General features: G+C 39.0%; 1 protein-coding gene across 1 annotated transcript; it reads right to left on the bottom strand.

Annotated features, from left to right (window-relative positions):
- Positions 1-1,923: 1,923 nt before the first annotated feature.
- On the bottom strand, positions 1,924-16,486 carry LOC139709358 (uncharacterized). The gene is made up of 11 exons (XM_071621316.1): positions 16,345-16,486; positions 15,876-16,022; positions 14,989-15,042; positions 13,508-13,612; positions 12,925-13,029; positions 11,905-12,046; positions 10,266-10,319; positions 7,815-7,891; positions 7,234-7,407; positions 5,200-5,415; positions 1,924-4,265 (listed from the first exon to the last, which is right to left on the bottom strand). The coding sequence occupies exons 1-11, from the start codon at positions 16,471-16,473 to the stop codon at positions 4,131-4,133; spliced, it is 1,338 nt and encodes a 445-aa protein (XP_071477417.1). The 5' UTR covers positions 16,474-16,486; the 3' UTR covers positions 1,924-4,130.
- Between the last annotated feature and the right edge of the window lie 521 nt (positions 16,487-17,007).

Here is a 17,007-nt window from a genome sequence, read left to right as displayed (position 1 = left end):
ATTTGTTGTAACAGGAGTCGCCTGTATGTATGTGTCCTAATTTAGAGATGCATCGAGATATATGTTTGGAGATTATCTGGACTATAATTGCTGACTGTACATTGAGAAAAAAAAAAGGGAAAAAAATTATACCACAGTGCCCCGCTAATCATCAACATACAAATAGTGCATGCCTGATCATTACTGAAACAGCTCCACATTCACAATCCGATACAGCACACTGAAGACCAAGAAATCTGATAATATATTGCCCATACATACATTAAAGGACTTTGTTGGTTGTTTATATAACTTATTATGTCAAAATGGGTAACATATAATAATACATACAGTCTGGATTCAAAGATTGGTTCATTCTAAATGGACCAACACCAGACCAAAAACCTTGGCATCTTTATGGCATCCACACTGTGTCTAACTTAACACAAAGCATTTTTCATTCAAGGTACTGGTATTTCATTGCAGTTTAAATAATTTGTACGATAACATGCTAATTCAGGGACATTACTGTAAAAATTGAAATTTTTGTGTGTCATTTCTCGCGCTCAGTCGGGTGCAATGAATTTCATGTGTTTTCAACTTGGCAGAATCAAAGATATACACTATCATTACGTATTACCAGCAAAAATATTCACACGCTTCTATTTGGGGGCGATGGCTAATTTCATGTGTGAAATGTGCAAAAAATTTCCACTTTTACAGCAACATGAAATGAAGATTTTTTTTTCTTCCTTCTCCACTCTCAAAATCATGTTATGTACGTTTTACTAAAAATATTTGGTTACTGATGCATGTGCTCAACAGTCTAAAATAATTTTGTCAGAAATCTAAATGCTGTACGGATGGACTGTGGTGTTGCTTTTGCTACTCTCATGTGACATCGTTGCTTCCGAGAACCAATAACATCCTTCCTCCTCGTTACATCACAGACGCTGATCTCGGTGAAAGCAAAACCAACATGCCTGATATCACAAGTGACAATTTTCTGCTCAGTGCAAAAAAGTAACAACGAACTGGCTTATAACAGAATGTGATGCACGATTAGAAAATATAACTTGTTTTTTTATTTAGGTGGGATGGGGAGAAGGGGGACGCACTTTGCGTGGGGCTACACAACATTTTTTTTTTAGGGGGGGGGGGGGTCAGGCAGGCTCATTAAATCTTGTTGGCAGCATGCTGTTGGCAGCTCTGTCAACACTGAGTTTTGTTTCCAGATAAAACACAGTTTCTGCTCTTATTTCATTCTCAGAACTTGTTCCAGAACAAAAAAAAAAAAAAAAAAATGTCTTACCTTATCCTTTTGCATTATGGTGAACAATTGTTGAGCAACAACCTTACATAATTCGTTACATTTTTGTAGTCTCCCCCATTAAAAAAAAAAAGACGAAAAAATAAGTATGCAACATAGCATGAAATGTTCTCACGAAAGTTCCTTTTTTATCAAGGTGAGAAAAAAAAAAGAATTCCCGATAGCAGGGATTGAAGAATTGATTTGTACAAATTATTTCAGTGCTTTTAATAATGTAAGAGTACACACTTTTGATCACACAGAGATCGCACAACATTTTACTGTTTTAAAACGATAAATAATGAAATCCATGGTCCCTTGTGCAGCAACTACACAAAAGGCTCTTATAATGGCATCAACTCTCCGGCAAAACCGGTATGGTATTTCAGCTGTTTCTGCCACATCTGCAATTTAGTTTTAGTGCCAGTTCCTTGAAGATTGTTTCAGAAGAAAGAAAAAAAAAAATGGATATATCCTGTAATCATGACTTCCTATTCTAATACAGTAGACTCTCATAACAACAAACACTATGAGACAAAGAAATGCGCTTGTCATATCAATATTTTGTCGTGTCATTGTGGCATACACAATAAAATACAAAGCAATTTTGAACATCAGGACTAATACTACTCTGTTATATCCAAGATTTTGTTGCAACCAGTGCTCTCCAAATGAGAATCTACTTTAATATAACCCCTACTGAGTATTCAGTGCAAATGGAACCAACAGAAAAGTCAGCAGACCTTTATAAACGATCACATTTCAAACGGAGATATGACAAATTTCAAACAATATACAGATATAAATAACACAAAAACATACATATACATGTACAATATCCAATAACTTGTTCCTCTTGTACCACTATCAATGCTGTTCGTCATTGCAAGAAAAACGTTTTGCGGAATGGTGTACTGTACAGCGCAAAGGTATTTCTGTGAAGCATTGCAGTCTGAATCACTTCAAATACATTCAACCTTGCCTAAATCGATTCCATTTGGACTGAAGAAATAGATTCGAGCTCAGAGAAAATTCCACTTATGAGGGATTAAAATCAATAGAATGTAAAGAGAAGGACTTAAAAGACCTTCAAGTTGAGGCGATTATTTGACTTACAATGTATGTAATGTTGACTTAAGCAAGGTTGACTGTATTTAAAAAACAAGAAAAAAACAGAGGCATGTGTACAGGGGAACCTCGTTATAAGCTGATCAGAACCACTGTAATTTCTTCATTTCTTGAGTATCTTGTTATATTAAGGATTAAACAAAATGAAAGATTATAAAAGGAATGGGACCTGTAAACTGACAACATATCAGGTATCTTACGAGATCTACCCTCGTTATAACCAGGTTCCACTGTAGTAACTCTGTGTTACGCCCGGAGAAGGAAAGCCCATAATGCTCGATATGTGAGTGAAAAGTGAAAAGGGCTTTGATATCAGAAAGCCACAAAAAGTAATGAACACCAGTCCATGAGTGACCCATTGGTCGTGGTGTGCGGTGAGGTCCCTCCTATTGAAGGAGACGATGCAAACTTTTTGATGATGTGTTGCCTGTCGTAATTATCTCACACTCGTCTGAGTTCTAAAATATCTCTTTCTTTCACACACTTGTTCCTCTATTACAACAGACTGCTTTCAAAACAGCTCTATGTGTGATATAAATTCTCCTTTATTTGCCCTATTTCACATTCAAGGCCAGAGACTATGGCTAAACAAAACTAAAATGTACAACGATGAAAAAAAGTCTTGAGGTCGACTTTGAGTACACAAACAAATAAGGTCAGAGCAAGAAAGCACACGCAATAATGCTTTTGTGTTCATGTTCACTATGCTGTGAGAGCAATACGTAAAGTTGATGACATTTCACTTTATTCTGTGCACCATGTTCCGCAACTTTCGTGCTGCAATTTATTGAAACCTTCCCAAGCTGATGCCTGATTGAATTTACTAATCCATCTGTGACTTGCTGCTACATATCATTTGATGTGAAACACATAATGCCAAAATTCAGGTCGTGACAACGTATAAAAAAGAAGGGAAAACTATGCATGTACACTGGTGGCACTCTGAGCAAAGGGTATCCATATTGAATCGCATGAAGTGTTTCCAGTGTTTGAAAGATACAGTAGTCACCGCGGCTGGCCTCCAAATGGCATTCAGGAGGCATGGTGGAATGTATCACAGAGAGATGATTACAATCGTGAACGGCGGGGCGAGTCTCTTGTCTGCGGCAGTCGTCCTCAGACTTACTCGGCCACTGGTTCCACAAACAAGTAGTAGGCCATCCCTTCGTACCCTGTCTTTGTTGGCTGATCTACATACCGGCCAGGTTTAACATATAAATGTGTGCTGCACTCGGAGAAATTGGCCCTCAGCTCACACATCGTCAAATGTCCACTACCGACGATTCTCTGTCACACGAAAACTGTGGGTGCGCTCTCACTTTTTGAACGCGATGTCACATGACCCCTCCCGCCATTTGTTAAACACAGGAGTCTGTTGCAGGTCATATCAGCACTTCAATCCATACCCCCTTCACCTGGCCGAGTTCAGGTCTCAAAAGCACCGTCCATCCCGGGGCAAAGTTCATGCCCGGAATTTTGCAGGCCTACCTTCATTCAGTGATGACATGTGGACACCAGGACCAAAACTCAGAAGCAATAGTGCACATAAATCTCTCTGCTAAGCATCAAAAAGGAACGTCAACGAAGGGTACCATAGTGCTGTCTATTCAGAAAATACATCATCTGGGTCATTTTTCCGTGCTCGATGAAATGTTCGTGGGTACAATGGGAGCCTTCCGTATGGTCTCCTACCCCACCCACCCGCCACCGGCAACTATTGCGATACACCCTGCACGCTGCTGGTGGGTATTGTCGTGATGGTGTTGCCCTGACTGATGAGGACCTGGGCGGTGGTGGCAGCACTGTTGGAGGTCAGCATGCTGAGGTTGATCAGACCTTCCTGAGTTAACTACACGGCAAAAGAAAAAAACGAGAAATGGCGAAACAAAGGTGTCTCTGTCACTTAGGATTGTGTTAGCGGTTAAAACTCCACTCCATGTAATGGTTAATACATGTACTCTAAACATCATAACAATAATATTCTTCTCAACAATTCTCCAATCATATCCCTCTCCCTTTCAAGCATGATCATAACCAAATCCTACAACTTTCCACAAACAGTATACTCTATGATTGTATAGCAATTCTTGGGTGGCTTGGGAAGTAACATGCTGTAAAGCATTTTGGGTGCTATGATGTGATGTAAAATCTGTGATAAATGCACAAATATTACTACCAGCATTTGATTTCAGTGAACAGTGTACTGCAAAGTATGTTAAGCTCTGTAACATGTTGGAAAATGCTGAAATTTAACAAATCTTTATTACTGTCATAAGAATTATGATGATGTGGAAGATACTGATGATGAGTCTTATCATCTGTCTTCTTTTGGTCATCATCATCATCATCATATTCATCATCACCACTACCATCCCCATCATCACCATCATCACCACAACCATCACTTTCATCATCATCATCATCATCACCACCACTACCATCACCATTATTACCATCATTATCACCACCACCACCATCACCACAATCACCTTCACATTCACCATCATCACCCTCACCACCATCACCATCACAATCAACATTACCATTACCATTATCATCACCATCACCATCACCATCGCCCTCACCATCACCATCACCATCACATCACCATCACCATCAACACCAACACCAACACCAACACCATTACCATTACCATCACCATCACCATCACCATCACCATCACCATCACCATCACCATCACCATCACCATCACCATCACCATCAGTGTAACTGCCAATTCCATGAATTTTGTCACAAAATGAAAACATTCTCCGACTACCAACCGTGCCGTCTGTTCCCGGGGCAGGGGTGAGGGTGATGGCCTGAGGTATTGGCACCATGGTCGGCAGCGTCACATGCTGGCTAGAGGGGGAGCTCTTCATGGCCGACGGGGAGTGCGTGAAGCTGTTGTCGCTGCCGCTCGAACCTGAGTTGAATCGACCGCCCTCGCCCCGTATCCTCTTCATGGCATGGGCATGGCGAGACTCGTGCAGGTATTTCTGTTGGGTAAGTAAGAATGGTGTGTGTTATCTATTTGTTTGTTTTTTTCCCATTAACTGGTATTTATATTCCTATTTGTTCATCTGTTTAATTCTTCATTCATGATCATAATTATGCAACTAAACATCTATACCATTATTTATTTCTGTAAAAGTGGATATTTTTGCGCAATTAATTTTTCGCGCTTGGCCTGGTAAGAAGAGTTTTGCGTGTTTTTAATTCCGTGGAATCAAGACATCAACTACTGGAACATATGGCACACAAAAATATTCGCGTGCTTTTATTTTCGCGCCAGCTTCTGGTTGCGTGAAATGCGCGAAAATTTCAACACCGCGGATATTTCCACTTCTACAGTATTTGACAGACTTCTTTCTTTCCTTCTTTTATTTATCAACCTATTCATCCTGTCACTTATTCATCTATCTATAGCAATCAAATAATTAGACTAAGGTTGGATGGTATCATACATTATTCACAGATATCACACATATTAAACTCATCAGAGGGTACACATAAGTCACATAATCTGGTATTGATTAATTCAATGCTACATGTCTTTACTTCTGTATTTTCTTTATCTATTAATTTTCATTCATATATTAAATCATCCAGGATTAAACTTATTCATCATTCCATCTACTGCATTTACCCATCAATCCTTTAAGTCAGTCATTCATTTTGTGCATCTGTCTATCTACTTTACTGACCAATGAGGATAATCATGAACTTCTGAATACTTCTAACATAGAAGTATAGTGTGGTACAAAGTAGCAGTAGTGGTCTTTGTGTGTGTGTGTGTGTGTTTCATTTTCTTTTAATAGACCAAATGCTATAAATGGCTCAATAGCTACATCATGGGTATCTTGAGTATTTTGTAGAGCCAAAATTGGGCAATTTCTTTTTTTTTTCTTTAAAAAAAAAATAAAAGCAATTGTGGGTCTTATATGAAACCTACAATATTTATCATATCAGTTAGGCTTACCAAAAGGTGCTCATGACCTTTGACCTTGATGCCTACTCATAAAGCTTTCATATTCCGGTGGTTTATTCCTCATTTTCCTGATGATGAAATCCATGCTAAGCCCAACAGTTTCTCTTTATCATGTAGACTGCCAAAAAATTCCAATGGCCTTTGACCCAAAACCACCTTTTTCAAATATTTCACATTGTGGTCATCTTATGACCTCTGACCCAATGACACCTCCCCCTAAGTATTCCATGTCACTGCAGACTTATCTCACACTACTCTCCTTGGGGATGTTCCTCTCAGCCTCCAGCTTGGCCCTGGCCTGCCTCCTCTTAAGGATGCTTCATATTATGATACTGAGGTGGTCTTATGACCTTTGACCCAATGACCCCTTAGCCTAAATATTCCATATGATTGAGGTGTTGACCTATGACCCAATGACCCCTTAGCCTATATACATCATGTATTCCCTGTCATTTAAGTGTTGTCTCTCCCTTCTCTCCTTGGGATGTGCCCCTTGGCCTCCAGCTTGGCCCTGGCATGTCTCCTCTTGAGGATGCTTCCTGTAATACTGTGGTCTTATGACCTCTGACCCAATGACCCCTGCCCCTACATATTCCATGTCATTGTGGTGTTATCTCACCATCCTCTCTTTTGGGATGCACCCCTTGGCCTCCAGCTTGGCCCTGGCCTGTCTCCTATTGAGGATGCTTCATATAATGCTGTGATGGTCTTGTAACTTCTGACCTAATGACCCCATAGTATATATATTCCATATCATTGTGGCATTGACCTCTGACCCAATGACCCATTAGCCTAAATATACCATGTCATTGCAGTGTTATCTCACCCTCCTCTCCTTGGGGATTCGCCCCTCGGCCTCCAGCTTGGCCCTGGCCTGCCTCCTCTTGAGGATGCGGTGGTACTGCTTGGCGTTGACATACAGCGGTTCCTCCTCCAGGAGCTCAGCCCCGGGCAGAGGGATGCGCTGCATGGTGGGCACACCACCAGATCCCGGAACCATCTGAGAAGCGAAAGAGTTAAAGGAAAAAATCCATCTTGATATTATGTCGCTTCATATGAAAACAGAAGAATCAGAGAAGCAAATCAATGAAAATTTGGAAATAAAAAGCACTCAGATAAATGATTTATGAATTGAAAAATTTTAGAGAGTGTGACAAATTGACAACAGTGTAATTTTATGTTTTGAACAGCTCTCCATTCGGTTTGTACACAAAAATTCACAATTTTCTTTTTTTTTTTTCATGGGAAAAATATCTATTTCAGGCCTGTTCTTGGTATACAAGAAGTCAAGAGTATGACATTTTAGTGTGTCTTCCTAGAAGGATAAATTCTGTCTGTACCCAAATATTTGAGAAAATAATGATTGACCGATTACTTGAATGATAGGCAAAGTTTGTGTCCACTCACCATGACGATGCTGTTCTCTGTCCCATTCGAGGGTACCTGGAGAATCTGCGTCCCCGCAGCGGCATTACTTGATGCCGCTAACAAAATGAATGCCAGAAAATACATTAAAAAATTGAATTATTGGAGAGTCCTGCAGGCCTTGTGCTGAATAGGACTAGGATTATTACATCTACATTGATAACCTGAAAGTTTTGCACATTTAGCTAGAAGCATGATCAATGAAAATGTAACATAAGGTACTTGATATGCCGACCCTTTTCTCTGGTTAAACTTCTTTTTGTTGTTAATTATCCTGGGATGGCACCCAATATGCATTTATGTGATTTTTTTATTTGTTTGTTTGTTTGTGTGTGCAGAACAATGCAGAATATACTCTAGTGAACATTAATTGTTCCGATTCATGTGACTCGCATACGTCCTCCCCCAAACATGCCATTCTTTGTTTCATTAATAATAATAATTAACAATAATAATAATAATAATAATAATTCCACATAACTAACATGCTCAAGGCACAGACGTCACAAGACATACATGTATGTTCCATAAAACAGCAATCTAGCTGGCTGAAAACAAAGTGAAACCCACATATTGGATGGGGCAATTCTTCTGGGAACCTTAAGGCCTTTCTCATCTTTTATTCTTTAACTCTGTGAGTGCATTCAAGTGCTCTCCTAAAGCGAACTGAACCATATCAAGTCCTTGCAAGAGGAGCGCTCAAACACTCCTAAAGTGTACCATACTGAACCGAGCTGATGAGCCAAAGGTGGACCACTTCACAATGTGCTCCAAAAGGGTCTCAAATGCGTACCAAACGTTCGCATGTGAAGAATGCGTGTAACATGCACATACGTCATAATACAAAGAGTTCATTCTCTTTGTTCGGGACATCTGAAAGAAGTTCATATGTGCCAGGTGAATGACCCTGTTGCTACAAAATGTGTGAACCCCTCTAAAAATAACTCATGAGGTACGCTTTCTCAACAGAGCGCTCGAATGCTCCAAGTCTGGCACAGTTTGGTATGGTTCACTTTGGTTCACTTTTGAGCGCTTGAACGCACACTATAATAATCTTAAATCAAAGTAAAATCAAGTACTAAATTTGGGAAAAAAAAAGAATATTTGGAAAAAAAGGTTAGCCTCGAACTAACTTCACTTGAGTGACACACTTGAAGTTAATGACTAATAAACTCTTTCTACAAGCAACAACAAAATGAACAAAGAAGAAATTTCCATACTCATTATGTTAGTAGCATTAAGAGCACATGGGCAATAATAGATTAAGCAACTGCAGGAACATCAGGTAAAACATTCAGTGAACGTTAATGGGAAATCAGAAAATCCATTAACACTAACAGTTGTGATGTTTTAAAGTTTTCGCTAATTCTGTTTGCAGCTCTCACTACACAAGAACTCTACAACAATTAGTGATGCCACAGTAGTATACAGTAGTATACTGGTACGAAGAAAACAAAATAAGAACTTCACAAATTCTAATCTTGTAACGAAAAGCATACATTCCCTTGTCACTGAGATATTGATGTGCAAAGCTAAATGCTATTCTCCTCCGATTACAGAGTACCGACATAATGCTGTCACAATCTTTTGTTATTAGCATAGTGTTGGTTCCAGGCAAGTTACCCTCGCACAAAGCTTCAGGCAGTGGGTCTGAATCGGGTACGAGCATGGTTAGCAACCATTGTGTTCACTGATGTTTAGGCTAGGCGAGGTTGCTTAGAACAAGATTCCATGCTGATGAATGCCTATGATATCAAACTTCGGTACTCTATGAAGGAGCTAGGTAAAATGCTCTTCTGATGTCATAAAACAAATAAATCCACCTATATGCTTTGGGAAACATCTCCTTTAAAGGGCAAGTCCACAGGTATAGACATGTGGATTGAGTGAATGCAGCAATACTAGTAGAACACATCAGTGAAAGTTTGAGGAAAATCGGACAATCCATTCAAAAGTTATGAAGTTTTGATGCCGCCAACACTGAATGAGAAGACAGTTTGTAATGTCACATGTGTAAAACGATATACAGAAAATATAAAGGAAAGTCAACATATTTTTACTTTTCTCCAATAATAAAAGAGCATTTGACTTGCCTCTTTCACAAGGTAGGGAGAATAATATTACCCTAACATACAGCAGTAACAAGTCAAGGGGATGTCCAATTTTTTCCAAAAAAAAAAGAAATCTTGTGGAATTCTCTTCATATTTTCCTTATATAGTTCTACACATGTGACATCATAAACTGTAGTTGTCTTCTCATCCAGCAGTGACTGCACAGAAACTTTTAAAAATCATAGTTTTTGAATGAATTGTCTGATTTTCCTAAAACTGTTCTACTGATATGTGCTGCATTCACTCAATCCACATGTATGTCAAGGTGGAACTTGTCCTTTGATCTCAATGTTACACACACCCACACCCACACCTACACACCTTGAGGTTGATTTGTCTGCAGCATTACAGTGTTAGCGTCCCCTGCACCTGTGGCTATTGAAAGAAGAGGCGAAAGAGAAAACAGGAGTTTAGGATCGATCCAAACTGCAAACTAGAGTTAAAGGGATAGTACAGTATTGGTGGAGATGAAAATTGGGCTTTTAAGTTTGTGCAAGATACCAAGAAAACACGTACGAAATAGTACAGAGCATACCCTTTTAAGAGGAATTCAAAGTTTATATGATGAAAATCGGGTTTGGAATGACTGAAACATCCAAAAACAAAGTAAAACAAAGTGATCGTAATAAAGTGTGGGTCCCACACTTTATTAGAGTCTGGTTTGAATATCTCAGCCATTTCAAAACCAATTGTCATCAAATAAATGTTGAATTCCTCATGGAATTACATGCTTTTTCATATTTCACAAGAGGTTTCTCATTATCTCACCAAAAAAATGTTAGAAACCTGAAATTAGGTCTCAACCAAAACTATATGTGCTAGGCTTCAGCAAGTACAGCGTGAGGAAGAAAAGACGAGATTTGTCAGTAACATGGCAGATTTTTTTGTGCTACCTCTGTGATGGAAAACAGATTTCACACTATGGTGATAAGGTAGCCCATAAATTTCTGCACAAGGAGGGTTCTACTTGTAAACCTGGCTTCTATAATGCATGCCACTTCTACAATCTACAACCAATACAATGATAAAAATAAGAAGGTCTGTGGAGAGACTAGCTATTGTAATTGAAAATAGTAAATGGGTGAGAGGTTATTGAACACCACGCAGGAAGGAAAAGACAAGTAGTCTCATTACCAGGTTTTGAGTATGATAAAATTCAATATCCTAAATCCCGATAAAGTCACACACATAGTAATCTTTAAAATCTTTACTGCATTACTGTTTACCTTACTGGTACAGTTACATATATGTTTGTTTGTTTGTTTGTTTGTTTGTTTGGTGTTTTTTTTGGGGGGGGGGCTGTACATGAAATGACATTGCCACAAGTTTTGATTCATCAGAAACAAAGAGCACAGCATCACAGTGAATGCTATTAGCTCTGTTCCTACTAGAAGTCTCATTTACTTCCTCTAAAAAACCATGAGCAAAGCTGTGTTTGAATTTAAGCACATGGTGTAGAGAATGAAAATAGAACTATGACACTGTGATAATAAGTCAGGACTCATGTGCCTCTAATTCTGAACACCTCCACGACAATAAAAAGTTATTTATGTCACGTACTAGTTGCTCATCATATTACATTTGATCAATGGCATGTGTTTCCTGTTATAAGCACTGGAGGAAGTCATTTAATATCTGCACACAGATATTGTCTCTTCCGAAAGACGTCACATACAGTGCACTCCCGTTGTAACGAACAGGGTTCTAACAAAACTCCGGTTACAGCGAAGCAGAAATTCAGGCTGCAAGATTATCCCCTCTATGTATTTTCATTATTCATTTGTTTGGTTACAACAAAATTTTGATATAATGAAAGAAAACCGCCAGACCCGAGGACTTCGTTATAATGGGAGTACACTGTATTTCTTCTTCAAAGAAGAAAAAAAGAAAAGTTTTAGTTACAGGAGATGAGAACTCCCTTGGATTAGAATTAGGATTAGGCTGGGATTTGTCTACATACTCTGAAGTTGTCCAGCCGACTGCAAGGTGACCGTGTTGTCGTTGGCCACGACTGGTTGGTAGTATATGGTTTGACCGTCGGCAGTTATCAGCTGCTGTAGCTGTGACAGGGAAATGCAGACATGACTTTGATTGGGAGATTCGTTACAGTTTGGTAAATTTTTGTGTCTCTCACCTCCAGTTACACATGGCTGTGCAAATGAGGGCACATTCATAAAGAGGAAATCCACCCTAAAAATTACTTTGAGTGAATAGAAGCAGGTAAATTAAAGGAACAATGCGGATAAAGTATGAGTAAATTCTGATGAATATTGGGAAAGTTAGGATAATTTGAAGTTGCTACTTAGTGCTTGATTAATCAAAACTTCACAAATTCAAAACTTTATTTTTCATCAAAATTTCCTCAAACTTTCACTGTCCTGTTCCTGAGTTTTCTATTCACCCAAACTAATATTCGGAGTCAATTTTTTCTTTAACTAGTAGATTTAATGACTTCTATCAATTCATATTTCTCATAGACTTGTTTCCTCCACACAGTTATCTATATCTGAATATCTTTTGCAACTTGACCTCAACTACATTCTCTTCAATCTTGTTTTTCTTGTTTTTCTTTTTCTTGTTTTATATCAAATATATACAAGTCATGCTTGGTGTCATGCATCCTGTTTGAAAAAAAAAACAAAAACAAAAACAAAAACAACAACAACAACAGTAGGAATTACTATGAACATCAGCATAAATGCTAAAATTGGTTCCAACAGACTTCTAAAGCACACCAAATCATGAGCCTGTACGCAAGGGGCTAAAATACATCACATGCTTGGAATGCAATGCTTTTACCCTTTAACGTGTTTGATTAAAAAAAAAAAAAATCTTAACAAATCTTTGTGCGGTGTCACACGAGCTAAAAATCCACATGGACCAAAATTCTGATGCTGGCTTACACTTTCTGAACAATGGATGGATTGGAAACCTCAAATCACTGTCACCGTGTCTCTGGTATTTAAAGTGTTACCTGAATCTGCTGACCCTGTGCCCCCTGCGGCTGCTGTATGATGATCTGCTGCACTGGCTGAGACCCTTGCTGATTGGTGGACTGAACCTGCTGGGGCTGAACTATTTGAATCTGGAGGGGGGATTTAGTGAAGAGGGACACATGGTCAAGCAATATACAATATTTCATATCCACTCTGCAATATACACAGACAAAATAAATCTTGAATGTTATTCTACATTCATGATGGAGTGGATTGCATTGAATCAAATCAACGACAGTGAGATAAATGAACGAGAGAAAAGTTACATCAGCACATCCAGACTAAAGTATTCAAACTCTGTAGCTGCATACTGTCTTATCTCACACATTTGTGGTGGCTTAATTTTTGCAATATGTGTACAGGGATTGATATTCATTGAATCACTATTAAACACACCAAAATATTTGCTTGAAATGCAATGTATATCATCTCCATGATGAGATATTGCTAACTTTGCTTGTGAAAAGGGATCAAGTAAATTTCTAATTTCATCTCTGTGAGATTCTTGATCATGAAATATATAGCATGTTGCAGTATATCATTCAAATCTATAATCAGGCTGGATACCTGTTGTGCTTGTTGTTGCTGTGTCTGATCTTGCTGCTGAGACTGCTGTTGTTGTTGCTGTTGCTGACTCTGACCATTGCTGTTCTGTGCCTGGGCCACTTGGACCTGTACAGGTGAAGAGGGAAATCCCCCAAAACAAGGATATTGTATCCGTCAGACGCTGCTTTCCTGTTATTGCATTTAAATTCTTAAAGAGGTAATAGCCTTTATATATGAAGAGTATACAGGAGAGAAGTTAGAGATATACAGGTGTCTTCGCTGGTATTTTATTATCAGGCACCCTATCACTGTGGAGGTTATTATCCCTTTTTTCCTACAAGTCATCAATACCTCAAAGTCTCAGAATTCTCTCATTGTATAAGACACATATTCCCAATGACATTACTACAGACAAGCCATCATTCAAAGTTCTTTCAAAAACATTAATAAGCAGTAACACATATTTTCAAAGGTCTTGTTAGGGAGACAATTTACAGGTTGAAGGAAATACTTACATGATATAGATATATATCCCCGACTCACACCAAAAATTTGGAAGAGCACATACAATTGGATATTACAAAATTTAATATTCTGATGTTCATAACTATATGATGATCGTTGCGCTATTTGTGATTATGTGTTGCTGCAGAACAGACCTTTCATTCAAATAAATTTCTGACACAAGTATGATATATTGCTTTTACTATGTTTGGGGGGGGGGGGGGAGGGATAGGAGATATGAAGAGAAGCAAATAATTCTCGATAGAGATAGAGGTCCAGTCAACCTTGAATAAGTCAAATCTATTTGGACTGAAGAAATAGCTTCAACTTAGGGAACATTCGACTTATGAGATATAAAATTCAATACAATATAAAGAGAAGAGGACTTGAAAAAGGTCTTTGACTTAGGTAACTATTCAAAGGCAAGGCTGACTGTAGTTGAAAAGGACAAGAGAGGAGAGAGGAAGGGGGGGGGGGAAGTGAGGGGAAGAAAGAGGGGGAGATGGGGGGGGGGGGGAGTAAGAGAAATGTGAGGGAGGGAGATCTAAGGGAAGAAACAGAAGAAGCCAAAAGTGAAGCTGCAGGGTGCTACATGAGCTTTGCCCGATTGCCCGGGGCAAGTAAAAATCAAAGTAGGGCAAGTGTTTTGAAACACTGAGAATAAATGCTTGCCCGAATTGGGCAAGCAAAACATTTTTAAGCCATCTTTACTTCCCAACACTTACATGAAGAAGTCTCACCAATCCAACGCCAACACTCTATCGAACCAAGTTTGTTACTCAGCACATGTGCTGTTTTTTTTCTTCAGATGATTGTGTTTTATCAAGCCCTTGACTTTACAAGTGATTTTCTATATCATTTTCTTATATCTCTGGACTTTCTTTTTGGGCAAGTAAAATTCACTTTCGGGCAAAGTGTTCCGCAACAATGTGAAAATGTGCTTGCCCGACTGGGCAAGCGGTAAAAAAATGTTATGTAGCACCATGAGCTGTACTTACCTGTGCCTGGGTCTGCTGTCCTGCTCCTTGGATCTGAGTTGGTACAATCTGAATCTGCATGCAATGGGGAGGGGGGGGGGGGGGGAGAGAAACAGACATCTGATTACAGCACATTTTTCAATGGTTAGCTACCAAATGATTCCAGCAGGGAGTTTTCATGTAAATAGAAATTCACTCTGCACAATTTGCATTTCAAGGTAACTCCATAGGGCCCCATTTCATGAAAAATGTTAGGATGTCAACTCTTGCTGGAATGACAACTTCCAATGGCAACAGCCAACCAGGAAGCTGGATTCTTGTCGTTACTATGACAATTACCATTCCAGCAAGAGTTGCTATCATATCAACTTTTTATGAAATGGGGCCCTGGTGATTCTGCATGTCATCATTCATGATGAAAAAAAAGAAAGATCCTAATCCACTGAAACTAATTATATACTACAATTATGCAAAAAAGATTAAGTAATTTCTACATAAATGGAAAGCTATTGGAAAAATACAAAGGAAAATGCATCATAATTGATGCAAAAGAAATGCATCAACATGCATCAACATGACAAAGTAGCACAGTCATGATTGACTAGAGTTCAGTTATCCTGACAGATACTTTCGGGGAATCCCCACTGAAATCATGTCATGGCAGCTTTCACTGCATGGAGCTACAAACAATACTACATACTCTGTGCATAGTACTACAGTAGCTCCATGTTCACTGTATGCCATTTGATAAATTGTCTGTACAAGCATAAGTTGTAGAATTTGTATTACTTTGAAGCTACGTACTACTAGAAGTTGTCTCAAGGCATGATTGACTTATGGTAAAACAACAAAAGCAACACCATCTACATAAATGACAAGAAAGAAATGAAGGTTTAAAGTTCACTGACCTGCTGGACTTGACCCCCTCCTGACCCTGCCACCTGCAGGGCCTGGGCAACCTGCTGTAGCTGGACTGCCCCTCCTTGACCGCCGGCCACCTGGAGAGTGATAGGCTGACCGCCAGCTAGAATCTGGCCACCACTGACTTGGACCAACTGGACAGCAAGAGTGAGTATATAACATTTACAAATCTTGTCATTTTTTCTTTTTTTTTTTCAATCTACACCTGTTCACTCTGCAGAAAATAACACTGGGTATTTTGTAACACTCAGCAATACATTAATACTCGTAAGAGTTCTTTAGATTCAATAAGCTTTCAAATATGGTGATCCGAAGATAATTCATTTACCAGGTACCAAGTGTGCATTTTGTGAGTTATTCATCACTGGTATGGTACAACTGAAGTCACTACATAGAACTCTACATGCACCATCCCAATCGACTGAAATGACCATGGGGTGTGATGGGTCATCTTACCTGCTGACCCTGCCCCTGCAGCTGCAGCTGGACCTGCTGGCCGGCCTGCTGACCGGCCTGAGTCTGAATGGTCTGGATCTGTCCCAGCTGGTCAGCGGTCAGTGTTTGTGCTGCTGTATTTCCATCCATCCTGGTCTCCTTATCAAAGTCTCTATGACAATAAATGCATCATAAAATGGGAAGAGAATTGGCTTCATGTGACTAATCTAAAGATAATATAAAATTTTGGTACCTCAAAAGTTTCCCTGAGTCTCCTTGTCTTAGTTTGTGTTTCAGGTTAAAGTACCTTTTATATAACTAACACTGTGAGACTTACTCGCCCCAAAGTGCTCTCATGTCTTAGTAATCATGCAATAATGGTTTCGTAAAATACGTGTATATTGATTGTCGCGGTACCAGGTCGAGTCAAACTAACGGCTCGTTCGAATTTTTCAGAGCCAGCTCTGCTCTGGTACGAAATCATTATTGCATGATTACAAAGACATGAGAGCACTTTGGGCGAGTAATTCTCACAGTGTTATGAAAGGTACTTTAAGCTGAAACACAAATTAAGACAAGGAAACTCAAGGAAACTTTTGAGGTACCAAAACTTTATATCATCTTTAAAAAACAATAAAGAATGAATACGGAAAATTACAGCTCTGATTCTCTGAACACAAAGCA

Source organism: Diadema antillarum, unplaced genomic scaffold, assembly GCF_040938485.1.
Source record: "Diadema antillarum isolate AM-2024a unplaced genomic scaffold, OU_Dant_1.0 seq00001427_RagTag, whole genome shotgun sequence".
NCBI classification, from domain to species: domain Eukaryota; kingdom Metazoa; phylum Echinodermata; class Echinoidea; order Diadematoida; family Diadematidae; genus Diadema; species Diadema antillarum.
This window is presented reverse-complemented; position numbering and strand designations above follow the sequence as displayed.

Coding starts and splice junctions, on each gene's coding strand:
- LOC139709358 (XM_071621316.1), bottom strand. CDS start 16,473: ATGGATGGAAATACAGCAGCACAAACACTGACCGCTGACCAGCTGGGA. Junction 13,030..13,507: donor AGCAACAACAAGCACAACAG/GTATCCAGCCTG, acceptor TCCCCCCTCCAG/ATTCAAATAGTTCAGCCCCA. Junction 12,047..12,924: donor AGGGGGCACAGGGTCAGCAG/ATTCAGGTAACA, acceptor CCAAACTGTAAC/GAATCTCCCAATCAAAGTCA.